Source organism: Dendrobates tinctorius, unplaced genomic scaffold (genome assembly GCF_039654945.1).
Source record: "Dendrobates tinctorius isolate UK_male_01 unplaced genomic scaffold, ASM3965494v1 ptg000249l, whole genome shotgun sequence".
In the NCBI taxonomy this organism is placed as follows: Eukaryota; Metazoa; Chordata; class Amphibia; order Anura; family Dendrobatidae; genus Dendrobates; species Dendrobates tinctorius.
Genome location: NW_027361916.1, coordinates 1,848,730 through 1,875,060, shown reverse-complemented (window position 1 = coordinate 1,875,060; position 26,331 = coordinate 1,848,730). Strand labels below are relative to the sequence as shown.

Below are 26,331 nucleotides of genomic sequence, written 5' to 3'. Positions count from 1 at the left end.
TAGCCCATCTGCCTCAAAGTTCGACGCACTGTGCGTTCAGAGATGCTCTTCTGCCTACCTTGGTTGTAACGGGTGGCAATTTGAGTCACTGTTGCCTTTCTATCAGCTTGAACCAGTCTGCCCATTCTCCTCTGACCTCTGGCATCAACATGGCATTTCCGGCCACAGAACTGCCGCTCACTGGATTTTTTTTCTTTTTCGGACCATTCTCTGTAAACACTAGAGATGGTTGTGCGTGAAAATCCCAGTAGATCAGCAGTTTCTGAAATTCTCAGACCAGCCCTTCTGGCACCAACAATCATGCCACGTTCAAAGGCACTCAAATCACCTTTCTTCCCCATACTGATGCTCGGTTTGAACTGCAGGAGATTGTCTTGACCATGTCTACATGCCTAAATGCACTGAGTTGCCGCCATGTGATTGGCTGATTAGAAATTAAGTCTTAACACACAGTTGGACAGGTGTACCTAATAAAGTGGCCAGTGAGTGTAGATCAATATTAAATAGTCTCCTGATGAGTCGCCTTTGGTGAGGACGATGAAACCCTTAGAAATGAGAGGCTTGGAGAGTGTGCATACATCATCTCACCCTATATACTGAGATGTGGGGTATATGTTTTTTCTATTAGTCACCTACTGACTAACCTTCAGGGGGTGAATTATGGGTATAGTTTTATATTTGGAATTAATAAAGTTTAGTTTTATCCTTTTGTCAGCAAACATGAGGAATGAAAAGAGACAACCCATTTAAGAAGATTTAATTTTGGTTAAAACTATTCCAACATTATGAACATAAAAAAGGCTTCTCCCCTATGTGATGTCTATGATGTTTATTAACAGCTGATTTCCAAGTAAAATATTTCCCACATTAAGAAAATGAAAAAGACTTCTCCCCTGTGTAACTGCTCTGATGTCTAACAAGAAGCGCTTTCCGGTTAAAATATTTCCCACATTCTGAACAGGAAAAAGGCTTCTCCCCTGTGTGAGTTCCCTGGTGAGGTGGCTCAGTGGATAGCACTGCAGCCTTGCAGTGCTGTAGTCCTGGGTTCAACTCCCACCAAGGACAACATCTGCAAGGAGTTTGTATGTTCTCCCCGTGTTTGCGTGGGTTTCCTCATACATTCCAAAGACATACTGATAGGGAATTTACATTGTTATCCCCATTGGGGACAGCGATGATAATGTGTGCAAACTGTAAAGTGCTGCGGAATATGTTAGAGCTATATAAAAAGAAAGATTAGTAGTAGTAAGATTCCATTTCTAGTTAAAACATTTCCCATATTATGTACAGGAAAAAGGCTTCCCCCCTGTGTGGGATCTCAGATGGTGATCAAGATTTATTTTCCATTTAACATGAAAGAGGCTTCTCCCCGTGTGAGTTATTTGGTGTGGAACAAGACTCCCTTTCTGGTTAAAACATTTCCCACATTCTGAACATGAAAAAGGCTTCTCCCCTGGTGAATTCTCTGGTGCTTAACACAATTTGATTTGTTGTTAAAACATTTCCCACATTCTGAACAGGAAAAAGGCTTCTGCCCTGTGTGAGTTATTTGGTGGATAACACAATCTGATTTCAGTGCAAAACATTTCCCACATTCTGAACATGAAAAAGGCTTCTCCCCTGTGTGAGTTCTCTGGTGAGTAACACAATGTGATTTCTGTGTAAAACATTTCCCACATTCTGAACAGGAAAAAGGCTTCTCCCCTGTGTGAGTTCTATGGTGATTAACCAAATCTGATTTCTGTTTAAAACATTTCCCACATTCTGAACAGGAAAAAGGCTTCTCCCCTGTGTGAGTTCTCTGGTGAGTAACAAAATGTGATTTCTCGTTAAAACATTTCCCACATTCTGAACATGAAAAACGCTTCTCCCCTGTGTGAGTTCTCTGGTGCCTAACAAGAAACGATTTCCGTTTAAAACATTTCCCACATTCTGAACAGGAAAAAGGCTTCTCCCCTGTGTGAGTTCTCTGGTGAGTAACACAATGTGATTTCTGTGTAAAACATTTCCCACATTCTGAACAGGAAAAAGGCTTCTCCCCTGTGTGAGTTCTATGGTGATTAACCAAATCTGATTTCTGTTTAAAACAATTCCCACATTCTGAACAGGAAAAAGGCTTCTCCCCTGTGTGAGTTCTCTGGTGCCTAACAAGAAACGATTTCCGTTTAAAACATTTCCCACATTCTGAACAGGAAAAAGGCTTCTCCCCTGTGTGAGTTCTCTGGTGAGTAACACAATGTGATTTCTGTGTAAAACATTTCCCACATTCTGAACAGGAAAAAGGCTTCTCCCCTGTGTGAGTTCTATGGTGATTAACCAAATCTGATTTCTGTTTAAAACAATTCCCACATTCTGAACAGGAAAAAGGCTTCCCCCCTGTGTGGGATCTCAGATGGTGATCAAGATTTATTTTCCATTTAACATGAAAGAGGCTTCTCCCCGTGTGAGTTATTTGGTGTGGAACAAGACTCCCTTTCTGGTTAAAACATTTCCCACATTCTGAACATGAAAAAGGCTTCTCCCCTGGTGAATTCTCTGGTGCTTAACACAATTTGATTTGTTGTTAAAACATTTCCCACATTCTGAACAGGAAAAAGGCTTCTGCCCTGTGTGAGTTATTTGGTGGATAACACAATCTGATTTCAGTGCAAAACATTTCCCACATTCTGAACATGAAAAAGGCTTCTCCCCTGTGTGAGTTCTCTGGTGAGTAACACAATGTGATTTCTGTGTAAAACATTTCCCACATTCTGAACAGGAAAAAGGCTTCTCCCCTGTGTGAGTTCTATGGTGATTAACCAAATCTGATTTCTGTTTAAAACATTTCCCACATTCTGAACAGGAAAAAGGCTTCTCCCCTGTGTGAGTTCTCTGGTGAGTAACAAAATGTGATTTCTCATTAAAACATTTCCCACATTCTGAACATGAAAAACGCTTCTCCCCTGTGTGAGTTCTCTGGTGCCTAACAAGAAACGATTTCCGTTTAAAACATTTCCCACATTCTGAACAGGAAAAAGGCTTCTCCCCTGTGTGAGTTCTCTGGTGAGTAACACAATGTGATTTCTGTGTAAAACATTTCCCACATTCTGAACAGGAAAAAGGCTTCTCCCCTGTGTGAGTTCTATGGTGATTAACCAAATCTGATTTCTGTTTAAAACAATTCCCACATTCTGAACAGGAAAAAGGCTTCTCCCCTGTGTGAGTTCTCTGGTGTGTAACAAAATGAGATTTCTTGTTAAAACATTTCCTACATTCTGAACATGAGAATGACTTCTTTGCTTTAGGAGCAGTTTGTTTTTTATTGCCTCTTTTGTGACTTTGATTTCCCTTAGTAGTCAGTAATGAATCAGAAGATGGGACCTGTTTCATAGGATCAGATGACAGATCTTTGCTGTGAATGGATGATGATATATCTGGAGTAACAGCAATCACTTCAGTTGTATCTTGTAGGATCTCAAGATCATCAGATTTAAAAATTGAAGATGTCAGCTGTCCCTCTGATCTCCTGGTACGGTCATCTGCTAAGATAAAAAAAATTATTATTTATTAATAAAATATCCTTGAGTTTTAAAACTAATTTTAATTAGTGGCGCGTTTTTACCTTACTGAAAACCGCAGCAAAAATTAGGGTCTATACCAACAAGACCAAAATTGGAATAATGGGAAATAATTATAATTTTGCGCTGGTTCCAGATATGCTCTAAGCGACTTGTCTCTATAATATGTTCAAATATTATTAAAACAATGTAAGCAAGAGGGGTTAAATTACCTTATTTCCACAGTATAGGGTGTCGATCGTATAGAGGCGCTGCAATACTCAAATTTTTGAGTGGAAAATATCCATAAACGAGATATGGCACACGATCTAGAAAAGCGGTGCCTTGAAAAATGTATATATGATTGAGTATGATTGCAGCACTATCCTAGCAATATATCGTAGCAATATAAGCAGGGACTGATTTAGGTCATTAGGAGCAGTAGAGGTAAATTACCTTGTTTCCACAATGTGGATCACTAATCATATGAAGATGCTGCAGTGCTCATGTCCTTAAATAGAAATATAAAATATATCACAGGATAAAGGAGGGAACTACTATCATAAAAGCATATAATTAGGCACAATTGCAGCACTGTTCCGATGAAATATCTAAAGACTGAGTGGTATATTCCATTGCAACCTGTGAGCGTTGAGGATGGAATTACCTTAATGCCACAGTTTAGATGCTGTCCATATACCGATGCTGCAGCGCTCGAGTCCTTAAATCATGAATATCCTAGATAAACTGATGCACAGGCTAAAGGGAAAAAAAAGCCGGTGCTGTGAGCCAAATGTCAGTATAGTTGCAGCGCTGTCCCGGCCGGTGACAGACGCTGGGGATTGGCGTCCTGTGGTGCTGTAGAAGGCGCGTATGCACGCGTGTGTTCAGCCACAGGACCTGCAGGACCTGCGTGACGTCTTCAGTCACGTGACTCTTTTGCAATCATGTGATGCACACTCTTCCACAACGATGTGCGTTTAGGATCATTTCCTACGCGTTTGGTAAACATTACCGCTTTCCTTCATCAGGGGTGGTCCTAATATCATGGAGGAGTGTTTATATAGCAGTGATGATTTATTCAAATGCAAATAACTCAATTTAATTATTTAATCCCCTGGGTTTTAATGTATCTAACTCGAAGATCCACCTACTCTCTGCTTGTGACATTTTTTTAATAAAATCTCCATTTCACCAGTGTTGTTTAATTACTTGGATCCCTATTACATCTATTCCACTTTTGGAGCCTTCATGTACTTTAGCAAAATGTTTTCAGAGAGGGTGATCATCATATTTTTTCTTGATGTAAAGAAATCTTTAATTTGGTAACATTTATCCCCTTTCTTTATCTCCGTCGGTAAAACTTTAGAATTGAAGAAAAAAACGGAGATAAAGAAAGGGGATGAATGTTACCAAATTAAAGATTTCATTACATGCTCATCAAAGGGGGCCTGTATTCTATTAGATGTCCTTGAAACAAATTTTATGTGGGCAGAAGAAAGAGACCCATGAACGTGAGAATTAATGAGCACCTGCGTAACATCAAGAAATATGATGATCCACAAACGGAATATTGGTTCTATTGCTACGATATATTGCTAGGATAGTGCTGCAGTCATACTCATACATACAGTTATGGCCAAAAGTATTGACACCCCTGCAATTCTGTCAGATAATACTCAGTTTCTTCCTGAAAATTATTGCAAACACAAATTCTTTGGTATTATTATCTTCATTTAATTTGTCTTAAATGAAAAAAACACAAAAGAGAATGAAGCAAAAAGCAAAAGATTGATCATTTCACACAAAACTCCAAAAATGGGCCAGACAAAAGTATTGGCACCCTCAGCCTAATACTTGGTTGCACAACCTGCAGCCAAATTTCTGCGACCAACCGCTTCCGGTAACCATCAATGAGTTTCTTACAATGCTCTGCTGGAATTTTAGACCATTCTTCTTTAGCAAACTGCTCCAGGTCCCTGATATTTGAAGGGTGCCTTCTCCAAACTGCCATTTTGAGATCTCTCCACAGGTGTTCTATGGGATTCAGGTCTGGACTCATTGCTGGCCACCTTAGAAGTCTCCAGTGCTTTTTCTCAAACCATTTTCTAGTTCTTTTTGAAGTGTGTTTTGCGTCATTGTCCTGCTGGAAGACCGATGACCTCTGAGTGAGACCCAGCTTTCTCACACTGGGCCCTACATTATGCTGCAAAATTTGTTGGTAGTCTTCAGACTTCATATGCCATGCACACGGTCAAGCAGTCCAGTGCCAGAGGCAGCATAGCAACCCCAAAACATCAGGGAACCTTCGCCATGTTTGACTGTAGGGACCGTGTTCTTTTCTTTGAATGCCTCTTTTTTTCTCCTGTAAACTCTATGTTGATGCCTTTGCCCAAAAAGCTCTACTTTTGTCTTATCTGACCAAAGAACATTATTCCAAAACGTTTTAGGCTTTTTCAGGTAAGTTTTGGCAAACTCCAGCCTGGCTTTTTTATGTCTCGGGGTAAGAAGTGGGGTCTTCCTGGGTCTCCTACCATACAGTCCCTTTTCATTCAGACGCCAACGGATAGTACAGGTTGACACTGTTGTACCCTCGGACTGCAGGGCAGCTTGAACTTGTTTGGATGTTAGTCGAGGCTCTTTATCCAACATCCGCACAATCTTGTGATGAAATCTCTTGTCAATTTTTCTTTTCCGTCCACATCTAGGGAGGTTAGCCACAGTGCCATGGGCTTTAAACTTCTTGATGACACTGCTCATGGTAGACACAGGAACATTCAGGTCTTTGGAGATGGACTTGTAGCTTTGAGATTGCTCATGCTTCCTCACAATTTGGTTTCTCAAGTCCTCAGACAGTTCTTTGGTCTTCTTTCTTTTCTCCATGCTCAATGTGGTACACACAAGGACACAGGACAGAGGTTGAGTCAACTTTAATCCATGTCAACTGGCTGCAAGTGTGATTTAGTTATTGCCAACACCTGTTAGGTGCCACAGGTAAGTTACAGGTGCTGTTAATTACACAAATTAGAGAAGCATCACATGATTTTTCGAACAGTGCCAATACTTTTGTCCACCCTCTTTTTTATGCTTGGTGTGGAATTATATCCAATTTGGCTTTAGGACAATTCTTTTTGTGTTTTTTCATTTAAGACAAATTAAATGAAGATAATAATACCAAAGAATTTGCATTTGCAATCATTTTCAGGAAGAAACTGAGTATTATCTGACAGAATTGCAGGGGTGTCAATACTTTTGGCCATAACTGTATAGACATTTTTCAAGGCACCGCTTTTCTAGATCGTGTGCCATATCTCGTCTATGGATATTTTCCACTCAAGAATTTGAGTATTGCAGCACCTCTATACGATCGACACCCTACAATGTGGGAAGAAGGTAATTTAACCCCTCTTGCTTATATTGTTAATATTACTTGATCATATTATAGAGACAAGACGCTTAGAGCATATCTGCAACCAGCGCAAAATTATAATTATTTCCCAGCCTTGAGTTTTATATTTTTGAACATTTCTACTTAAACTGTCCATAAAAATGGCAAGCTATGTAAAAATCTTTAATTATTTACCAAGACAATGACAGTTCACAGTCTAATAGAAAACCTTGTTGGATGAACCAGTAGTGTGCGGTGTTCAACTGTTTGTTCATTCTGCCTCCCAAATATCAAATATAAAGAAACCAATCAATGTTATGTAGGCGAAAATAATACCAATTCTCATCTCACAAAAAACATGTCCCCACTCAGGTCCATCATCTGTCAATGGAGAAACAGAGGGAGAAGAAGATTCATCCGATAAGATCTCAGGATTCTAGGAAGCCAACAGCATCATTACCCTCTGCTTTCTCTTACAGGCCCAGCATAATACCTTTCTTCAAGTGATTTTCTATATTCTCAGCACATTCCACGTACGCTGTCATTTGGCTTTATAGTTACAGATCTGGGCAGGTAACGGTCAGCATCTTCTAATACCAAGTGGAACCTCCACGTTGTAAGTTCAATAGAAAAGGGCTTTCAATGCCCAAAGTAAGCTAGTAACATAGTTTTGAAGGCTGAAGGAAGACCTTATGTCCATCTAGTTCAGCCTATTTTTAGTGCAGCTGTTCTGCATTGTTGATCCTGGGGAAGGCAAAAACCCCACAGAGTAGAAGCCAATTTTCTCCATAGGGAAAAAAATTCCTTCCCCTAAGCTGGGTCAACCATCTACCTATAATATTCTGTTATTCGTAACCTTCTATACTGTTACTCACAAGAAAAGCATCCATTCCTTTCTTACATTCATTCAGTGAGTTGGCCATCACCACTTCCTCAGGAAGAGAATTCCAGAGCCTCACTGCTCTTACCGTGAAGAACCCTCTTCTGTGCTGGTGCAGAAATTGTCTTTCCTCCAAACGAACAGAATGCCCCCTTGCTCTTGTCACAGTCCTTGGTACAAACAGTTCATTGGAGAGATCTCTGTATTGCCCTCTGATATACTTGTACATATGTATTAGGTCTCGCCTAAGTCTTCTCTTTTCTAGAGTAAATATGTGGCGCCCCTGAGGGTTCAGTCGCCACAGAGGTACTGCACCTCCTCCTGAGGTGTGGTACCCCACCATCCAGGTAAGGTGGAGACACCTGACCACACTCCAACACCTGCATCCCACACAACATAGTAGTGTAGCAAAGCACCTTTGGTGGCTCCCTGCTTGGAACACGAAGAGTGCTGGGAGGTGGGTGGAGTTTAGTCTGCACCAAAGAGCGGGGAAGATAGGATTCAGGAGCAGTTGGTGAGAGGAGATCCCCTGAGTGGCATGGATTGAAGGAAGTGCTGCAGCAGACCTCAGTGACCTGGGTCTGCTGGCACAGGAAAGAGATATTCAGAAAGCCTAATTCTCCATAAGAAAGATTGTTTTGTATGGAGCGTAAGGAGAAGAGAACTAAGGACTAGGGTTAGAGCAGAGCCCTTCCTCAAGTTCTAAGCGCAAGGCCGGGGTAAGGTCCCCGAGGTTGTATGAATACTAATGGTCCTGCAGCAGACACCGGAGGAATAGAAGTTGTCACCACTTTATTCCCACACAAGACTTGGGGGCACAACAGCAACTTGAGTGAGCTGGGACTTAGTAGCAAGGAGTCCCCGAAGCAGGCTACAGCTGTCTGCCGTACAAGTTGAGTTCAAAGAACATCTAAAAGGAGGAACTCCAGTGTAACTCAGTACTGTGAGTACTTCAAATAGGTGCTAGAAGGGAGACGTTCAGGAAAGGCATATGTTGGCGGAGTGTTGGAACGGAGTGCTTCATCTTGCCTGGAAGTTGGCTGAGCTCCTGACCTGGAGGAAACGGCACGGATGCGGGCACCTGTACGCACAACAGACTGTGAGTAAAGCTTTGGAACTACATGCCCTGGTGTCCTCCGCTTATTCCTGCGCCAACACACTCAGCACTGCTACATCTCTGTGCTTAACACTGCACCATCTACGTCTCTTCCCTATCTCTTCATCTACTGTGCCCTGGGACTACAGCCCTACCTGTGGAGGGCCACAACATCATTGCTGCACCACACCATCTGTCCCAGAGGATCTGTCTGCAGCGTCGGCTTAACATCTCCATTGCTGAGCACCACAGGTGGCGTCACGAATCATCCACTCATAAACTTTAAACATTATCCGAACGCACTTGCAATCTTCCTTTTACAATGGATGCCCAGGGCCATGGACCGGGTCACAGCTGCCGTGACAACTCCCATTGAGATCAACGGGCCCGGTACCGAGTACCCTACGGCCCTGCCCTGCCAACAACAGGGGGCGATCCAAACAGACCTAATTTTGATAACCTTTCTGGGTATTGTAATGAACCAACTCCATTTATCATTTTAGTAGCCCGCCTTTGAACCCTTTCAAGTTCAGTAATGTCTTTCTTGAGCACCGGCATCCAAAATTGCACACAATACTCCAAGTGTGGTCTGACGAGTGATTTGTACAGAGGGAGAATTACGTTTTCATCTCGTGTCCCCAGACCTCTTCTTTTTTTTTTTTAATCAGATAGTTTTTATTAAAAGTTTTAGAAATGACAGGCATGTACAACTTACAACATGTTGTCAAACATTCCCTTCCCCCATAACACCCCCCTCCCTTTGTCCGATGGCATATATACTGGTGCATAGCGAATAAACCCAATTCCATCATACAACAATATCATAGGAGAGATGACGATTAGCAACCGACAGGAGACCACCTCCAGGGCCCACCCATTAATCTAGGAGATTTGAGGCAGCCAGGCCGGGAACCTTCAACCATCCCTCTCAAATTTTCCCAAAAATATGCGGCACACCCCTCCTGAGGTACACAAATTTTTCCCTATATAATATTTGGTTCAACCTATTAATGTATTCTTTTCTTGAGGGGATTTTGGCAGAAATCCAGTGATAAGCTATCAGCTTTCGGGCCACAAATAGCATTCTGGCCACAGCAATTTTAAGGTATTGATCCCCTCCCACCTCATCAACATAGCCCAAAACACAAACCGTGGGGTCCCTGGGAATATCCTGTCCCGTGACCAAGTGTATAAGGCTAAGGACCACGATCCAGAATATTTGCAGGCAAGAGCATGTCCACATCGTATGTAAAATGTCCGCATTATCCATCGTGCACCTGGGGCACCTCGATTCCAACCATAACCCTCTACTGAACAACCATTCGGGAGACCTGTATGTCCTATAGAGGATATATAGCTGAGACAGGCGGCCAGGCTCATTAAGAGATAATCTGGGAATCATCTGTAGAATCGAGTCCCACTGTTCCGCTGATATCGTACCCAGCTGTTGTTCCCACTTTGTCAGTGCACCAATAGGATGCCTTGACAGGACCTGTCCAAGTAAGCCACCATACACCATCGAAATCAGTCCCCTGGTGGACCCCTGCATACCAAGCCTATGGACAATGACGTCACGGTGTACGGTTAGGTCAACTTTTTTGCTCTGCACCATATACGCGTGACGCAGCTGCAAATATTGATAAAACATAGAGCGTTGGAGGGGAAATTCCCGTCCCAATTGCTCAAAAGTTTTAAAGACCCCTCCCTCCACCAGCTGCGACACCCACCATATGCCAATCCGCCTCCAGTGAGCAAAGCCTCTGAGCGTTTTCATGCATGGCAAATGCTGATTGTCCCATATGGGGGAGTACTTTGTAAGACCGCGTATTCCTCTCAGCTGCCTCAGCTTATCCCATACCCTAACCATTAGAAGCACCGTAGGGAACCTGAGTGCAAGGGATCGAAATCTACCCGACTCCAGACTCGACACCAGTGATCCCCGCCCCACTAGAAATTGAAGGATCTTCTGACCTCCCACCAGATCCACCAACTCGCCCTCCATTCCTCCCGCTACATGCTGGCATTGGGAAGACAGAAAATAAAGCCATGGGTTGGGCAACGCAAGTCCCCCTCTTCTTTAGGTTTTTGCAAGTGTTCAAGTTTAATTCTCGCGCCTTGTTTCAGCCAGATGAGCTCTCTAAAAATCATATTAATTTTATGAAACCTGTTCTGGGGAAGCCAGACAGGGGAGTTATGAAGGACATATAATAGTTGCGGCATAACTACCATCTTCAACAGATTCACTCTTCCCACAACAGAGAGGTGTAACTTTGCCCAGGCCTTAACCTTCTGTTTGATCCTGTCCAACAGCGGAACAAGATTTAGGCTCTCATAGTCTGTCAGCTTATTGGATATTCTTATGCCCAAATATTGGAGGGACGTTGCAACCGGCACACCTACCACACTGCAGGAGCATGAGTCCAGTGGGAGGAGCGCAGACTTCTCCCAGTTAATAACCAGACCCGAGACCTCCCCAAACGCCCCAAGAAGTGTCATCGTGTTTTGTAATGATCTGTCCGCGTCCGCTAAAAATAACAACAGGTCATCCGCATATAATGCTACCTTCTCCTCATGCTCCCCATACCGGAATCCCTCTATGCCAGCATCCGATCTTATCCTCGAGGCCAATGGCTCCACCGCGAGAGCAAACAGCAGCGGGGATAAAGGGCATCCCTGCCTTGTTCCTCTATGAAGTGAAAAAGGGTCAGACAACTGACCATTAGCCCTCAGCCGTGCACTCGGCTCCGAGTACAAGAGCTTGACCCAGCCAATAAAGCCCGGGCCAAAGCCCATACAGTGAAGCGTCGCCCATAAATAGTCCCACTCCACACTATCAAATGCCTTAGCGGCGTCTAGGGACAGAACCACCCTCTTCCCGGCATTATCAGCCCTCACCTGCATATTCAGGTATAATCTCCTAATATTCATAGCCGTCGATTTGTTGGGCATAAACCCCGTCTGATCGGGGTGTATCAACACAGCTACTACTTTTGAGAGTCGAATGGCCAGGACCTTCGCTAAAAGTTTAATGTCTAGCGTCAAGAGGGAGATGGGCCTATACGACGCGGGCAGAGTTGGATCCTTATCCTTCTTCAACAGCACGGCAATGACAGCTTCTCGCATAGACGGTGGGAGAACACCCCGTTCCAAACTATCATTAAACACTGTCAATAGAGCAGGGAGCAACACCGTTCTATACCGTTTGTACACCTCAGCTGGCAACCCATCTACCCCAGGTGCCTTACCATTGGACATGGTTCCCAGAGCCTCCTCCAACTCGTCCAGACTTAGAGGTCTATCTAGAAAGTGTCTGTCCTCAGGAGTCAGCCTTGGGAGATTGGCAGCCTCCAAAAAGGCAACAACATCCTCTGTCGGGGCTCTAGCATGTGAGGAATATAAGTCAGCATAAAAAGTCTCCAGAATTTTTAAAATCCCCGGTGCGTCAGTGAGTGCACTCACGCCCATTCACATCCTGAAGACCCGCTATAGTCGCAGACCCTCTCTGTGCCGATGTCACGACAGAAAGCAAATGCCCCACACTTTCCCCACTCTCAAAATATTGAGTAGACTGAAACAGCCGTTTTTGCGCCGCCGCCTCTAATGTCTGTTTGGTCACCTTTGACTGCGCCTCCCCCAACCGCTTCTGAGTGGCAGGTGTGCTCTGTGTTGCAAGGGCCCTTTCCGCATCTTCCAGTTCCTTGAATACAAGTTGTGATTTTGCCCTGGAGGCGGTCTTTATTTTAGAAATCTCTCGTATGTACATTCCCCTTAAGTACGCCTTTAAGGCCTCCCAGACGATCCCACTAGAAGTCGAGCCTCTATTAAAACTAAGATATTCCTGCAACTCAGGGATAAAGCCGTTATTCTTATCGATTAGCTGTAGCCAAAACGGGTTGAGGCGCCAGAGAGGTCTATCACTCCTCCTGTTCCCGCCCCCCCAAGCATGACTGAAACAGGCGAATGATCAGATACCGTTCGCGCCAGATATTTAACCTCTAAAGTTTTTCCCAGCATAAGATCATCACCCAGGGCCAGATCGATGCGAGACAGGGAGGAGTGAGTAGAGGAGAAGCACGAGAATTGACGGACACCAGGGTTACGGCATCTCCACAAGTCGGTCAAAGCTATCTCCCGCACGAGCACCCCAAATGGCGTAAGATTACCTCCCAGCCTCAAAGGTTCATGGCTACCCCTGTCCCAGTGTGAATCCAGAATATTATTAAAATCTCCCACCACCATATGCGGAACCCCCGGAAAATCTCTCAGAATGGCAAGAACTTCATAGATAACTCTACTGCTATATGGCGGAGGTATATATATATAGATATCAACACCAGTGAGGTAGAAAAGATTGTACAAGATAGAAGAACAAATTGCCCCTCTGTGTCCACCACCACCCGGTGACACTTAAATTGAGTCCTGGAGTGAATCAATATACTAACCCCCCTAGAGTATTGGGAATGAGTAGAGTGAAAGCCCGCCTGTACCCATCTCTTATCCAGGATTCCCAGCGTCTCCTGTGTGAGATGCGTCTCCTGCAAACAAACAACCACCGGCTTCTGGTCCGTTATGAAGGAGAATATGGCCTGTCGTTTTACCGGCGACTTTAACCCCCTGATATTCCAACTAAGTATCTTAAAGTCAGCCATTATCGTACCATAGCATATTGCCTACCATCTCCCCCCCGGCCGTACCATAGCCAATATTGAAATGTACAAGTATGCCAAAGGACATTTTGAACCTAATCCCTCCCCCCTCCCCCCAAAGAACACCCTCCAACAATTCCTTGGGCTGAACCAAGGGTGCAACAAGTAAGGGTGCTGTCGAACCCTTCCACCCCATTCAGCAGGCGCTTCAGTTCCTTTTCACTACCCGCATTTGACAGGATATAACCCCACAGTACTTTGCATTTTTCCTTATCCGTATTCAGACCAAGGCCCCATAAGGACCACAAATTCTTAAAAAACAGCATATAACAGAGTAATATAAGAATAAACAAAAATATAACTTCTTAGGCAGTCCATTGCCTCAGGACCGCAGACTTCAACCGCAAGGCTCCATAATAACTGAGCGAGCCAAGATACCATCAGCCACATTCCTGCTCCTTCCCCTCCTTCCTCAACTGTCACTCGTTAAGGTCCAACCAGTCCACGGCTTCCCTGGGGTCCAGAAAAAAGTGGGTTTTATTCCAGGCCTCAACACGCAGTTTAGCCGGGAAAAACATGGAGTACTTGACGCCACAGGCTCTCAGACGCTTCTTGATGTCTGTGAACTTCGCTCTCATCTTCTGAACTTCCGGCGAAAAGTCCGGATAAAAGGAGACTCTGGATCCTTCTATTGTAAGGTCAGGGTGTTCTCTTGAGTATCTAAGGATAACGTCTCTATCTCTATAATGGAGGATTTTAGCCAGCACAGGTCTTGGTGGATGACCGGGGGGGGCCCGAGTCGGGACTCTGTGTGCTCTTTCCACTGCATATAGGTGTGTTAGATTGTCCTCACCTACTTTTTCCTTAAGCCATGTTTCAATGAAGGCAGTAGGATTCTTTCCCTCACAGCGCTCTGGCATGCCCACAATACGAACATTATTCCTTCTGGATCTATTTTCAAGGTTGTCAGTTTTAGCCCAGACAGCTGCCATGTCCTTCTTGAGCTCTGTACAATGCTGTCCTGAGTCAGAGGCCGAATTCTCCACAGCACCCATACGTTTTTCCAGCTGGCTTGTTCTGTCTCTAACACTGTGCAGTTCATGTCGCACAGTCTGCATGGACTCCTGCAGAAAGCCCAGTTGTGTCAGGACATGTGAGATCACAGTCCCACAGTGCACCACTGCCAGAATTACATCTTTGTTGGTGGGCTCGTCTGGAACTTGTAGTTGCAAGGCTGTGAGGTGCTGTTTATTTCTTTCCACCAGATCACTCCAGCTAGGCTCAGCTCCCTTCCCCCCCTGCACTCTGGCATGGGTAGCCTCCTCCTCCTCCCCCATTCCCGGGCTCATGTCCTCTGCCACAGTCTCCTGGTCCATATCAGAATCCTGGAGAGACTCCTGCTCTGCCTCGGCCGTGCGGGCAAAGCGCTGCAGCCTGGCCGCCACTGCCCTGTTCCTAGCTGCGCTGTCTTCTGCGGCCTCCTCTAAGGCACGCGCTGCGGCAGCGGCGCCATCTTGGCTCCCCGCTCCGGCCTCTCCTGCCACCCTTCTCTGACCTCTTTTCCCCATATCCTGGGGTGAAGCAGCGATCTCCGGTGCCCCGCGGTGTCTACCGTCTCCGGTGCAGCCTCCAGGGGTTATACTAGCCGTGCTGTGGGGACAGAACGGCTGAATTAAGCAGGTATATGCGGGAGCTCAGCGGGCACACGTCTTCCTCACATGCCGCTCAGGCCACGCCCCCCCCAGACCTCTTCTAATGCATCCCATGACCCTATTTTTTCCATGTCTGATTTCCCCAGCAGTTTCCCATTTAGTAAGTAATTGTAGCATCTGTTTCTCCTTCCCATGTGCATAACCTTACACTTATCTGTGTTAAACCTCATTTGCCATTTTTCAGCCCGATTCTCCAATTTACTCAAATCTGTCTGTAGTTGCAAACTGTCCTCCTTTGTGTTAACTACCTTACATAGTTTTGCATCATCTGCAAATACTGATATTTTACTGTGTAAGCCATCCACTAGATCATTAATAAATATATTAAATAGTAGGGGGCCCAATACAGACCCCTGTGGTACCCCACTAGTGACCCTGGCCCAATCTGAGTGTGCCCCATTAATAACCACTCTTTGTTTTCTATCACTAAGCCAGCAACCTACCCATCTACACACATTTTCCCCTAGCCCAAGATTTCTCATCTTACTTACCAATCTTTTATGTGGGACAGTGTCAAATGCTTTAGAGAAGTCGAGATAAATGACATCCAATGATTCTCCTGGGTCCATTTGAGAGCTTACATCCTCATAGAAGCTGATCAGGTTAGTCTGACAGGAGCGATCCTTCATAAATCCATGTTGATATGGAGTTAAACATTTATTAACATTGAGATATTCCATAATGGTATCCCTTAGAAACCCTTCAAAAATTTTACCCACAACAGATGTTAAGCTTACCGGCCTATAGTTTTCAGGTTCCCTTTTACACCCCTTTTTGAATATTGGTACCACATTTGCTTGCCGCCAATCAAAAGGAACAGACCCTGTTTCTATAGAGTCTTTAAATATAAGAAATAGAGGCCTGTCTATCACATTACTTAGCTCCCTTAATCCCCGAGGGTGAATGCCATCAGGGCCTGGTGATTTGACAATTTTAATCTTACTAAGGCGGTTCTGCACTTCTTCCTGGGTTAGGCAGGTAATACTTAATGGGGAGTTTACATTATCACTCTGCATTTCCTCTGGCAAATCCTTTTCCTGTGTGAACACTGTTGAGAAAAAAGTATTTAAAACATTTGCTTTTCCCATACCGCTCTCTATGATTTCACCCTCATTGTTCTTTAAAGGGCCGACACCATCAATTTTAATCATTTTACTGTCTATATAATTAAAGAATAGTTTGGGGTTTGTTTTACTTTCCTTAGCAATGAGTCTCTCAGTTTCCACTTTTGCTAAATGTATTTGTTTTTTACACATTTTATTTTTTTCTCTATAACTTTTTAATGCTTCTTCATGGCCTTCTTGTTTTAGCTTCCTAAATGCCTTGTTCTTGTTATTTATTGCCCTTTTTACATCCTTATTTAGCCACATTGGTGTTCTCCTGTTCCTAGCCCTTTTATTTCTGTACGGTATGGCTAGCTCGCAGTGGGTGTGTAAAACTGATTTAAATATTTCCCATTTATTTTCTGTGCTCCTATTTTTGAGGACATTGTCCCAATCAATTCGGCGAAGGTCCTATCTAAGCTCATCAAACTTTGCTTTCCTGAAATCCAGCGTTTTTGTAACCCCCTTCCAGGGCACCTTACTGAAGGACAAGTGGAATTGTATTATATTGTGCTCACTGTTCCCTAGGTGCCCATTGTGATGTACAATGTCTACAAGATATGATGTTTTCGGTTGGAACTTTCCAGAAAAATCCGGCATTCTATGACATTGAAAACTGCCAGCCTGGCAGTGGGGCTGCAGCCCCCTCTCTTCCCCTTCTGAGTTACATGGTACACTGTAGTAGTTTCCCTTCCCCCCAAGTGCTATAAACCAGGACACTTCCTGTCACACCATTTGGCTTCTCTCAGCCTCAACTGAAAGAAAAAAAAAAAGTTCGGGAAAAGGGTCTTTGTCTGAAATCAAGGTTAGAAGTAAACCTTTAAGAGCCTGCCCTGCGAAAACCGTACAAAGTAGAGATATGAAAATCATCTTTTGGTAATCTGAGCGGTCCCAGCTCCGCTACAGTGTCACTTCCGCAGTTCTAACATGTCCAGACCCTGAGATATGATTTGCTCCCAAATGGACGGTCATATCGCATAGATGTTTGATGTTTTCTTGATGGGCTCATTATGCTGGGAAACATGATACCACTGATGAGTCCATACCAGCTTCTCCCATAAAGTTATAGCTAATCTAAGTTTTGTAGCCAAATTATAACTTGGATGAGAGAGGTGGGATTAACCCAGAATGCACCTCTCCGTGATGTCACATCGCAGAGTCTATAAGGCATTCCCTTGGCAAAACCAGCAGAGGAGGGCTCCAATCCTCGTGCTGACAAGAACTCCAGATGAGTGGAGATGTGTGGCTCCGCCTTCTTTCTCCGCCGCATGGTTTTGCCTAAAGAGCCATGAACAACCGTGAGTGTACTTTCTATGTTCATCCATCTTTTATTTTATATTTGTAACTGTACATAATTAATGTCTCAACTTTATAGCAACTTATCTGTAATCACTGTCCTCTTTCGGAAAATAAATGATTTGATATTTAGTCTGCCTCCATGCTCTAAGAATCGAACTATACGCCTTTGATAGATAATCGCTACTAATTCAAGGGGTTTGCCACGGACCCTCTTAATTTAACACTGTGAATTAAGTAACTGTGTCTGGTGGCAGCACGTTGTGTATGGCTATTGCGGCTTGCTGGCAGTACAGAAGGGTCTTATATTGCTGAATGAGGGGCTGCTGCCACAGCATTGATAATTCCCTTACTGCAGAAGCCTAATTGCCGGTTCACAACAGGCAGCCCGTCCGGCAACCAATTATCCTAGGTGCAGTTCCCTGACTGACCTGAGGGTAAGGGGGGCGCCGGAGAGCTGCGAGTTCCGAAGTGGAACTGAGGAAGTGGGATGTACACCCAAAATACTCCCCTGCGGCAAATTGTAGAGAGAGATTAGCTTGCTGGATATTTTTGGTCACATGGTGCCAGTGGTGGGATAACTAAGATAAGCCCCCACTGTGCCTGTGATAGCCGTGTGCCGGCAGTGTGTCTCGACCCTCCGTCCGCTGATACACCCGTGTCAGTGGTGGGACTGTGACATAGTGGTGACACAGGGTCCGCTGTCCGTCGCGTTTTGGTGGCAGCGGGACCCCCGTCAGTCGCCGTATCGGACGAGCAGCGGTGGGCTGTTTGTCACATATTGGTGGCAGCGGTGGGATAACTACCGCTGTTCATCACATATTGGTGGCAGAGCGGTGGGATAATCCTAGAGCATTAGTGATTTGGTTTGAGCAATCATTCCTCTCACTAAAAACCTACACGGTTCCTGCGGGAATCCTGCATCATAGGTTTTGGAGAACAGACTCAGTGGTTACTAGTCCTGAGACATTAGTGTGTACTTGCAAGTATCCCCTCCCGTTTCTTTGTTTTTCTTTTCTATCTTTTATTTGGCAACCATGGCGCAGATGAGAGTGGAGTGGTATCAGCAGCAGAAAAAGGACACCCTTACTGGGTTATGCACGTACTGAGGCATAGACGCCGCAGGCGGAACCAAAGATCAAATGATCGCGGGTCTAGTGCAGCTGGACAACGACCAGAATCCAGCGGGCGCAGACGTTGGCCCAAGTGGCAATGGGGCTGCAGCAGAGGCTCCACTCATGAGCGCTGGCCCCACATTCAATCAGAGCACGCTGGACCCCTACCTGCAAGAGGCCTTGGACGCGCTCCCTGCCGAAGACAGTGAGGCACGGGGGAGGCTGATCCAGCAATATCGGCAGGAGGCCCAAGCCGAGCGCCAGGCCCAGGCTGAGAGAGCCGAGCGAGAGGCGGAGAGAGCTGAGAGCCAAGCTGAGGCTCAGAGAGCCCATGAGCTGGAGATGCTCCGACAAGGGGGGCATACCCCCACAGCCCGAAGCGGTGAGCCCAGCAGCGTCCAGACTCCTAAACCCCAGCCAGAGCATTTTCCCGTGATGGAAAAGGACGGGGACTTGGACACGTTTCTGCGAGCCTTTGAGAAAGCCTGCAGACAGTACCGACTGCCCGAAGACCAATGGGCCAGGTACTTGACCCCAGGGCTAAAAGGCAAAGCTCTGGAGGCGTTTGCTTCTCTTCCGCAAGCGCATGATGATGACTATCGCGCCATAAAGGAGGCGCTGATCGCCAAATATCGGCTGACACCTGAGGTATACCGAAAGAAGTTCCGACACCTCCAATGTGGCCCACATGATAGCTACAGTGATGTAGTGCAAGGACTCAGGACCCACTTTGACCAGTGGATCCACGGATTGTCGGTTTGAATCCTTTGAGCAGCTACGGGACCTGATGATCAAAGACCAGTTCCTGCATCTCTGCCCAACGGTGGGCTGTTCGTCACATATTGGTGGCAGCGGTGGGATAACTACCGCTGTTCATCACATCCATCGACTCGTACTTCTGTTATTCTATCTGGCCTGTTGCTTAAAATTAAGTCCAGAAGGGCCGTCCCTCTAGTTGGGCCCTGCACAAGTGGTGACAGATAATTATCCTTGGACACTGACAGAAATTGGTTTCCTTTCTGAGATACGCAGGTTTCAGTTTCCCAGTTTATTTCATTTGAACAGTTTTGGATGGCGGAGAATTTTGTGGTCTAGAGGCAAAATGGTGATCATGGTAATACGGCCGGACTACACCACCGATAAAGCAGCCACAGCCGGTGACTGAGAGGAATCTGTGACTTCTCTGCATTCAGTGGTTACTACTCACCTGGGTAGTCATATGTGGGAATTTCCTCTTTACACCACTCATCATCTCTCACATAGGTCTCTGTAGTATTAATATGGGTCAGATCTTCACCCTGAAACAAATATTGTAAAAGTCACCAACAGATGGAGAAGTCCCATCTATGATCAGCTCTAATCCTGCCATCTCCACCGTTCTCATTACACAAGTATAAAACATATAATACTGGTGGATAAAACAAGACTGAGCACAAGACCTTCACAGCCGTCTACACATCATAGGGGAGATCTCCTGACACCTTCTCTCCATCTACCTGATGTTCCTGAGGAGCACTGGGATCTTCTTGCTTACAGTCCTGTGGAAAAAGAGGACGGGGACATCTCTCTGGTGTTGTCCTCTTACTGGATAGATCTGGAGGAAACACATACAGGGACTGAATTCATTCTCTACATACAGATAATTATAGGCCATGTGTATTTAGTCCTGTCTATTACCTGGAGATGTGAGGGGCTGGCGAACCTCCATTATGACATTCTTGTACAGATCTCTGTGTCCTTCTAAATACTCCCACTCCTCCAAGGAGAAATAGACAGCGACATCCTGACACCTTATAGGAACCTGACACATACAATGATACCGTCATCCCCCCGATCCCTTCATAGTGTTACTGTGTAATGTCCCAGCATTCCCAGCAGTGTCACCTCTCCAGTCAGCAGCTCAATCATCTTGTAGAGGAGTTCTAGGATCTTCTGGTCATTGATGTCCTCATGGGTCAGGGGGTGAGATGGAGGCCCCGTGATTGGGCTCAGTGGTCGTCCCCATCCCTCAGACACAGGGTCCTGACAGCGATCACTAGAGGTCTTCTTCACCACTGTGTAATCCTGGTTATGGAGAGACACATTAATAAATCTCACTACAGACATTCCCAGAGTCCTCACCTCTCCAGTTCTGTCCATCTGTTATTCCCATAGATAAGAATGATGTAATGTGACGTCATCAGAATCTCTCACCTCTCCAGTGAGACGGAAGAGGATCTCTAGGGTGAGGTGTAACATCCTCTCCGCCATCTTGTCTCTGTCCATATCCATCCTTTATGGGTAAATCAGGAAAACTCTCTTTTGAGGAAGATCTTCACTGAGAGGATCCAATATTGTAGAGACCTGAATGAGAAGATGATCCAATGTAACATCATAAGAATCCTGTGTAATAATACAATTACTGGAGATAATAAGGGAAACATATGAGGAGATTTATTATTTTACAGGGTTTAGTTTTCTTCCCTGACATCTACTAATAAAACCTATATATTTAGGCCACAGACAACAAGCAGTTTCCTCCTCGGAGTCGGCAGCTGAACACGTTCCTCATAGACTCATCTTCCATAACGCTAATTCTCGTCTCATTACCGACACTGGAATCGGCATCAGCAATACTGCAGGAGATATTCATTACACACGACATGAGAAATAACTCCTTCATGATGAGGACGACATCTTCATCTTCTACTGCGGCTCTAGAAATAGATTTGGCCAGAGTCGGTCACTGCCTCCATCCCCGCCGGCCGTCTATATGAAGGTTTCCCGTCTTCCCCGCACTGGAATCTTCTATCACGTTAGATCTTAGCTCTGAGTCACACACAGAAGTTTGAGGCTTTTAGAGAAGATTTTTAGTTTCCACAATCAGCGCGGACAGAAATGATCTGATCCCAAAGTCTCCATGTACAGTGATTTATGGGGTTTATTTCTGGCCTTAGGCTTTCCCATATTACAGGAAAAACTCCAGAAAAAGCCGATATTAACACCTTTCCTACATTAGACGTACTATTCCGTCCATGTGACCTGGGACCTAAGTCCCAAGGACGGAATAGTACGTCTAGCACGATCAGCTGCGCTCACGGGGGGAATGCAGCTGATCGTGGCCGGGTGTCAGCTGATTATCACAGCTGACACCCGACACTATGTGTCAGGGGCGGTCACGGACCGCCCCCGACACGTTAACTCCTGGCACACTGCGATCAAACACGATCGCAGTGTACCGGGGGTTTAGGGAAGCATCGGCAAGGAGGCTCCCTCCGTGCTTCCCTGAGACCCCCACAGCAGCGCGATGTGCAGCACTGCTGCGGGGGTCTCCTTCCCTGCAGGTCCCCGAATCCAAATTGGTGGCGGGGACCTTCGGGGGCCTGCAGGGAGGCGGCTTCCTCATGGCTGCAAAGCGCCAGCATGAGGAAGAGTGCAGCACTGCCTGTGACAGATCGCTGATCTTTCACAGCGATCTGTGATGTGATAGATCTGCGATCTGTCACATGACAGTTATGTCCTCCCTGGGACAATGTAATAAAGTTTAAAAAAAAAGTGTAAAAATAATTTATAAAAAAATAAAAAAAAAAAAAAAAATCGCTAAATAAATTTAAAAAATATATATATATATTCCCTAATAAATTCATTTTTTTTAAAAAATAAATAAATAAAAGTACACATATTTGGTATCGCTGCATCCGTAACGATCCGCCCTATAAAACTGTCCCACTAATTAACCCCTTTATTGAACCTCTTAAAAAATAAAAAACGAAGCAAAAAATAATGCTTTATCATCATACTGCCGAACAAAAAGTGAAATAACGCGCGATCAAAAAGACGGATATAAATAACCATGGTACCGCTGAAAACGTCATCTTGTCCCGCAAAAAACGAGCCACCATACAGCATCATCAGCGAAAAAATAAAAAAGTTATAGCTCACAGAATAATTATTTTTTATATAAAATTGTTTTCAGTGCATAAAAGCGCCAAAACATAAAAAAAGACATAAATGAGGTATCACTGTAACCGTACTGACACGAAGAATAAAACTGCTTTATCAATTTTACAGCACGCAGAACAGTGTAAACGCACCCCCCAAAAGAAATTCATGAAACGCTGGTTTTTGTTCATTCTGCGTCCCACAAATCGGAATAAAAAGCGATCAAAAAATGTCACAAGCCCGAAAATGGTACCAATAAAAACGTCAACTCGTCTCGCAAAAAATAAGATCTCACATGACTCTGTGGGTCAAAATATGGAAAAATTATAGCTCTCAATATGTGGTGATGCAAAAACTATTTTTACAATAAAAAGCATCTTTTAGCATGCGACAGTCGCCAAACATAAAAACCGCCATAAATAGTAAATCAAACCCCCCGTTATCACCCCCTTAGTTAGGGAAAAATAATAAAATAAAAAATAAAAATATTTCCATTTTCCCATTAGGGCTAGGGTTAGAGTTAGAAATGGGGGGGTTTCCACTGTTTTGGCACATCAGGGGCTTTCCAAACGCGACATGGCGTCCGATCTCAATTCCAGCCAAAAAGGTCAAATGGCGCTGCTTCCCTTCCGAGCTCTGCCATGCGCCCAAATAGTGGTTTACCCCCACGTATTGTACTCAAGACGAATTGCACAATAACTATTGGGGTCCTGTTGCTCTTGGGAAAATAACAATTGGGGGTAAAAAGATAATTTTTGTCGAAAAAAAACAGGATTTTTGGGTTGCTTACCGTAAAATCTGTTTCTTGGAGCCTTCATTGGGGGACACAGAGACCATGGGTGTATGCTGCTGCCACTAGGAGGCTGACACTATGCAAAAAAAGGTTAGCTCCTCCTCCGCAGTGTACACCCCACCGACCGGCAGGGAATTTCCTCAGTTAGTGAGAAAGCAGTAGGAGAAGTAACAGAACAGATTGAGAACAGAACAAACAACTCAACTGTAACCAATCAACCAAAGTAAGAACAGGAGTTGTAGAACATGGGAGGGTGCTGTGTCCCCCAATAAAGGCTCCGAGAAACAGATTTTACGGTAAGCAACCCAAAAATCCTGTTTTCTCGTTCGCCTTATTGGGGGACACAGAGACCATGGGACGTCCCAAAGCAGTCCCTGGGGTGGGAAACAAACTTCCATCAGGCCAGTGGACTCACCACCGCTGCCTGCAGAATCCTCCTACCTAGGCTGGCATCCACCGAAGCGTAGGTGTGGACCTTGTAGAATTTCACAAACGTGTGAACCGATGACCAGGTTGCAGCTTTGCAAAGCTGCAGCGTGGAGGCTCTGTGTCGTACCGCCCAGGAAGCACCAACTGCCCGGGTAGAGTGCGCTCTGATCCCCGGAGGGGCCACTCGATGCTTAACCCGGTAGGCCTCCAAAATTGCCGATCTGATCCAGCGAGCAATAGTAGCCTTGGAGGCCGGGTGACCTTTCTGCGCCCCATCTGGAATGATGAAAAGAGAGTCTGTCTTCCGCAAGGAAGTCGTCCTAGACAGATAGATTCTCATCGCCCTGACCAGATCCAGCTTGTTCAGGGACCGCTCCCGAGGGTGAGTAGGACTTGGACAGAAGGACGGCAGAACAATATCCTCATTGAGGTGAAAGGAGGACACCACCTTCGGAAGAAAAGAGGGCGGAGGCCGTAGAACTACCTTGTCCTGGTGAAGTACCAAGAAAGGAGAGCGGCAAGAAAGAGCCGCTAATTCCGACACGCGCCGGATGGAAGTGATGGCCACCCGGAAAGCTACCTTCCAAGAAAAGAGAGAAAGGGAAACATCCCTGAGAGGTTCAAAAGGAGAACCTTGCAGAACCTCAAGAACCAAATTAAGATCCCATGGATCCACGGGCGCTTGGTACGGAGGAGCCGTGTGAGCCACGCCCTGAAGAAAGGTTTTGACCTGAGGGCGGGAGGCCAACGTCTTCTGAAATAAAATGGACAGCGCCGAAACTTGACCCTTCAAGGAACTGAGAGCAAGCCCCGCATCCAGCCCTGCCTGAAGAAACGCCAGAACGGAAGGGAGCGAAAAGCACATGGGCGCGATGTTATTGGCCTCACACCAAGTGAAATAGGCCTCCCAAGTACGGTAGTAAATCTTGGAAGACGATGGCTTCCTGGCTCGGATCATGGTATGAATTACTCGACCGGAGAATCCTGCTCGTTTCAAAACCTCGGTCTCAACAGCCACGCCGTTAAATTGAGCGGCCGAGAATTGGGGTGGCAAAACGGGCCTTGAGACAGCAGATCTGCCCTGTCTGGAAGCTTCCAGGGGGCGTCCGCGAGAAGGTTGACAATGTCCGCGAACCAAGACCTTCTGGGCCAATTCGGGGCGATGAGAATGACTGAAATTCCTTCTGCTTTGATCTTCTTCAACAGCTTGGGAAATAGGGGCAGGGGAGGGAACAGGTAGGGGAGCTCGAACTGCGACCAAGGAATGGCCAGAGCGTCGGCGCCCACTGCGAGAGGATCTCGAGCCCTGGATACAAACTGTGGGACTTTCCTGTTGAGGTGAGAGGCTAGCAGATCTACATCCGGGGTCCCCCAATGACGGCAAAGCTGAAGAAACACCTCCGGATGTAGGGACCACTCTCCTGCCGCGAGACCCTCGCGGCTGAGAAAATCGGCGGCCCAGTTGTCCACGCCGGGAATGTGTACCGCGGAGATTGTCGGTACCGAAATCTCTGCCCACTGAAGGATCTTGGACACTTCTGCCAGGGCTGAGGCACTCCGTGTTCCTCCTTGGCGGTTGACATATGCCACCGCTGTGGCATTGTCTGTCTGAATGCGGATAGGCAGGCCCCTGAGGAGCCTCTCCCAGTGGACGAGAGCCAGATAAATTGCTTGTATCTCTGGGACGTTGATCGGCAGGGCTGATTCCTGAGTCGACCAACGACCCTGAACAGTGTGATTGCGGAACACTGCCCCCCATCTCAGGAGGCTGGCATCTGTTGTTACAATCTGCCAGTGAATGGGAAGAAAAGACCGCCCCAAGAGGATGAGAGATGACGTCAACCACCAGTTGAGAGACCGCTTGATCCGGCATGAAAGACGAACAGGGTGATCCAGGGACAGAGCAGACCTGTTCCTCCTTGACAGAATGGCGTGTTGGAGAGGTCTGGCATGAAATTGGGCAAAGGGAACTGCCTCTATCGCCGCCACCATCTTTCCCAGGACCCTCATGGTTGTTCGGAGGGACGGATATCGTGTGGTCTGCAGCGATCGTACATCCTGCTGCAGGGAGAGAATCTTCTCTCGTGGGAGAAAGACCCTTGACCGACGAGTGTCGAACAGTAGGCCCAGAAACACAAGGCGTTGAGAAGGAACCAGACAGGACTTTTTCCTGTTGACGATCCACCCGAAATTGGAAAGAGTGTCTTGGACGATCTTCAAACTTAGGCGCGCCTGGTGAAAAGAGGGAGCTTTGATCAGAATATCGTCGAGGTACGGAAAAAGAACGAGACCTCTGATCCTCAACAAGGCCATCAATGCAGCCATGATCTTCGTGAAGACTCTGGGAGCGGTGGCGAGACCGAAGGGCAGCGCAACGAACTGGTAATGTTCCTGGCGAACCGCAAAACGCAGGAAC

The 26,331-nt window shown here is 45.8% G+C and overlaps 1 protein-coding gene across 1 annotated transcript in view; it reads right to left on the bottom strand.

The window, feature by feature from the left end:
- Positions 1-742: 742 nt before the first annotated feature.
- LOC141063315 (uncharacterized) overlaps positions 743-26,331 on the bottom strand; it is a 169,489-nt gene continuing 143,900 nt past the window's right edge. Inside the window, 2 exon segments of the mRNA XM_073557368.1 lie at positions 743-2,526; positions 2,529-3,513. Coding sequence (XP_073413469.1) covers positions 1,379-2,526; positions 2,529-3,513 — 2,133 coding nt within the window. The 3' untranslated portion in view covers positions 743-1,378.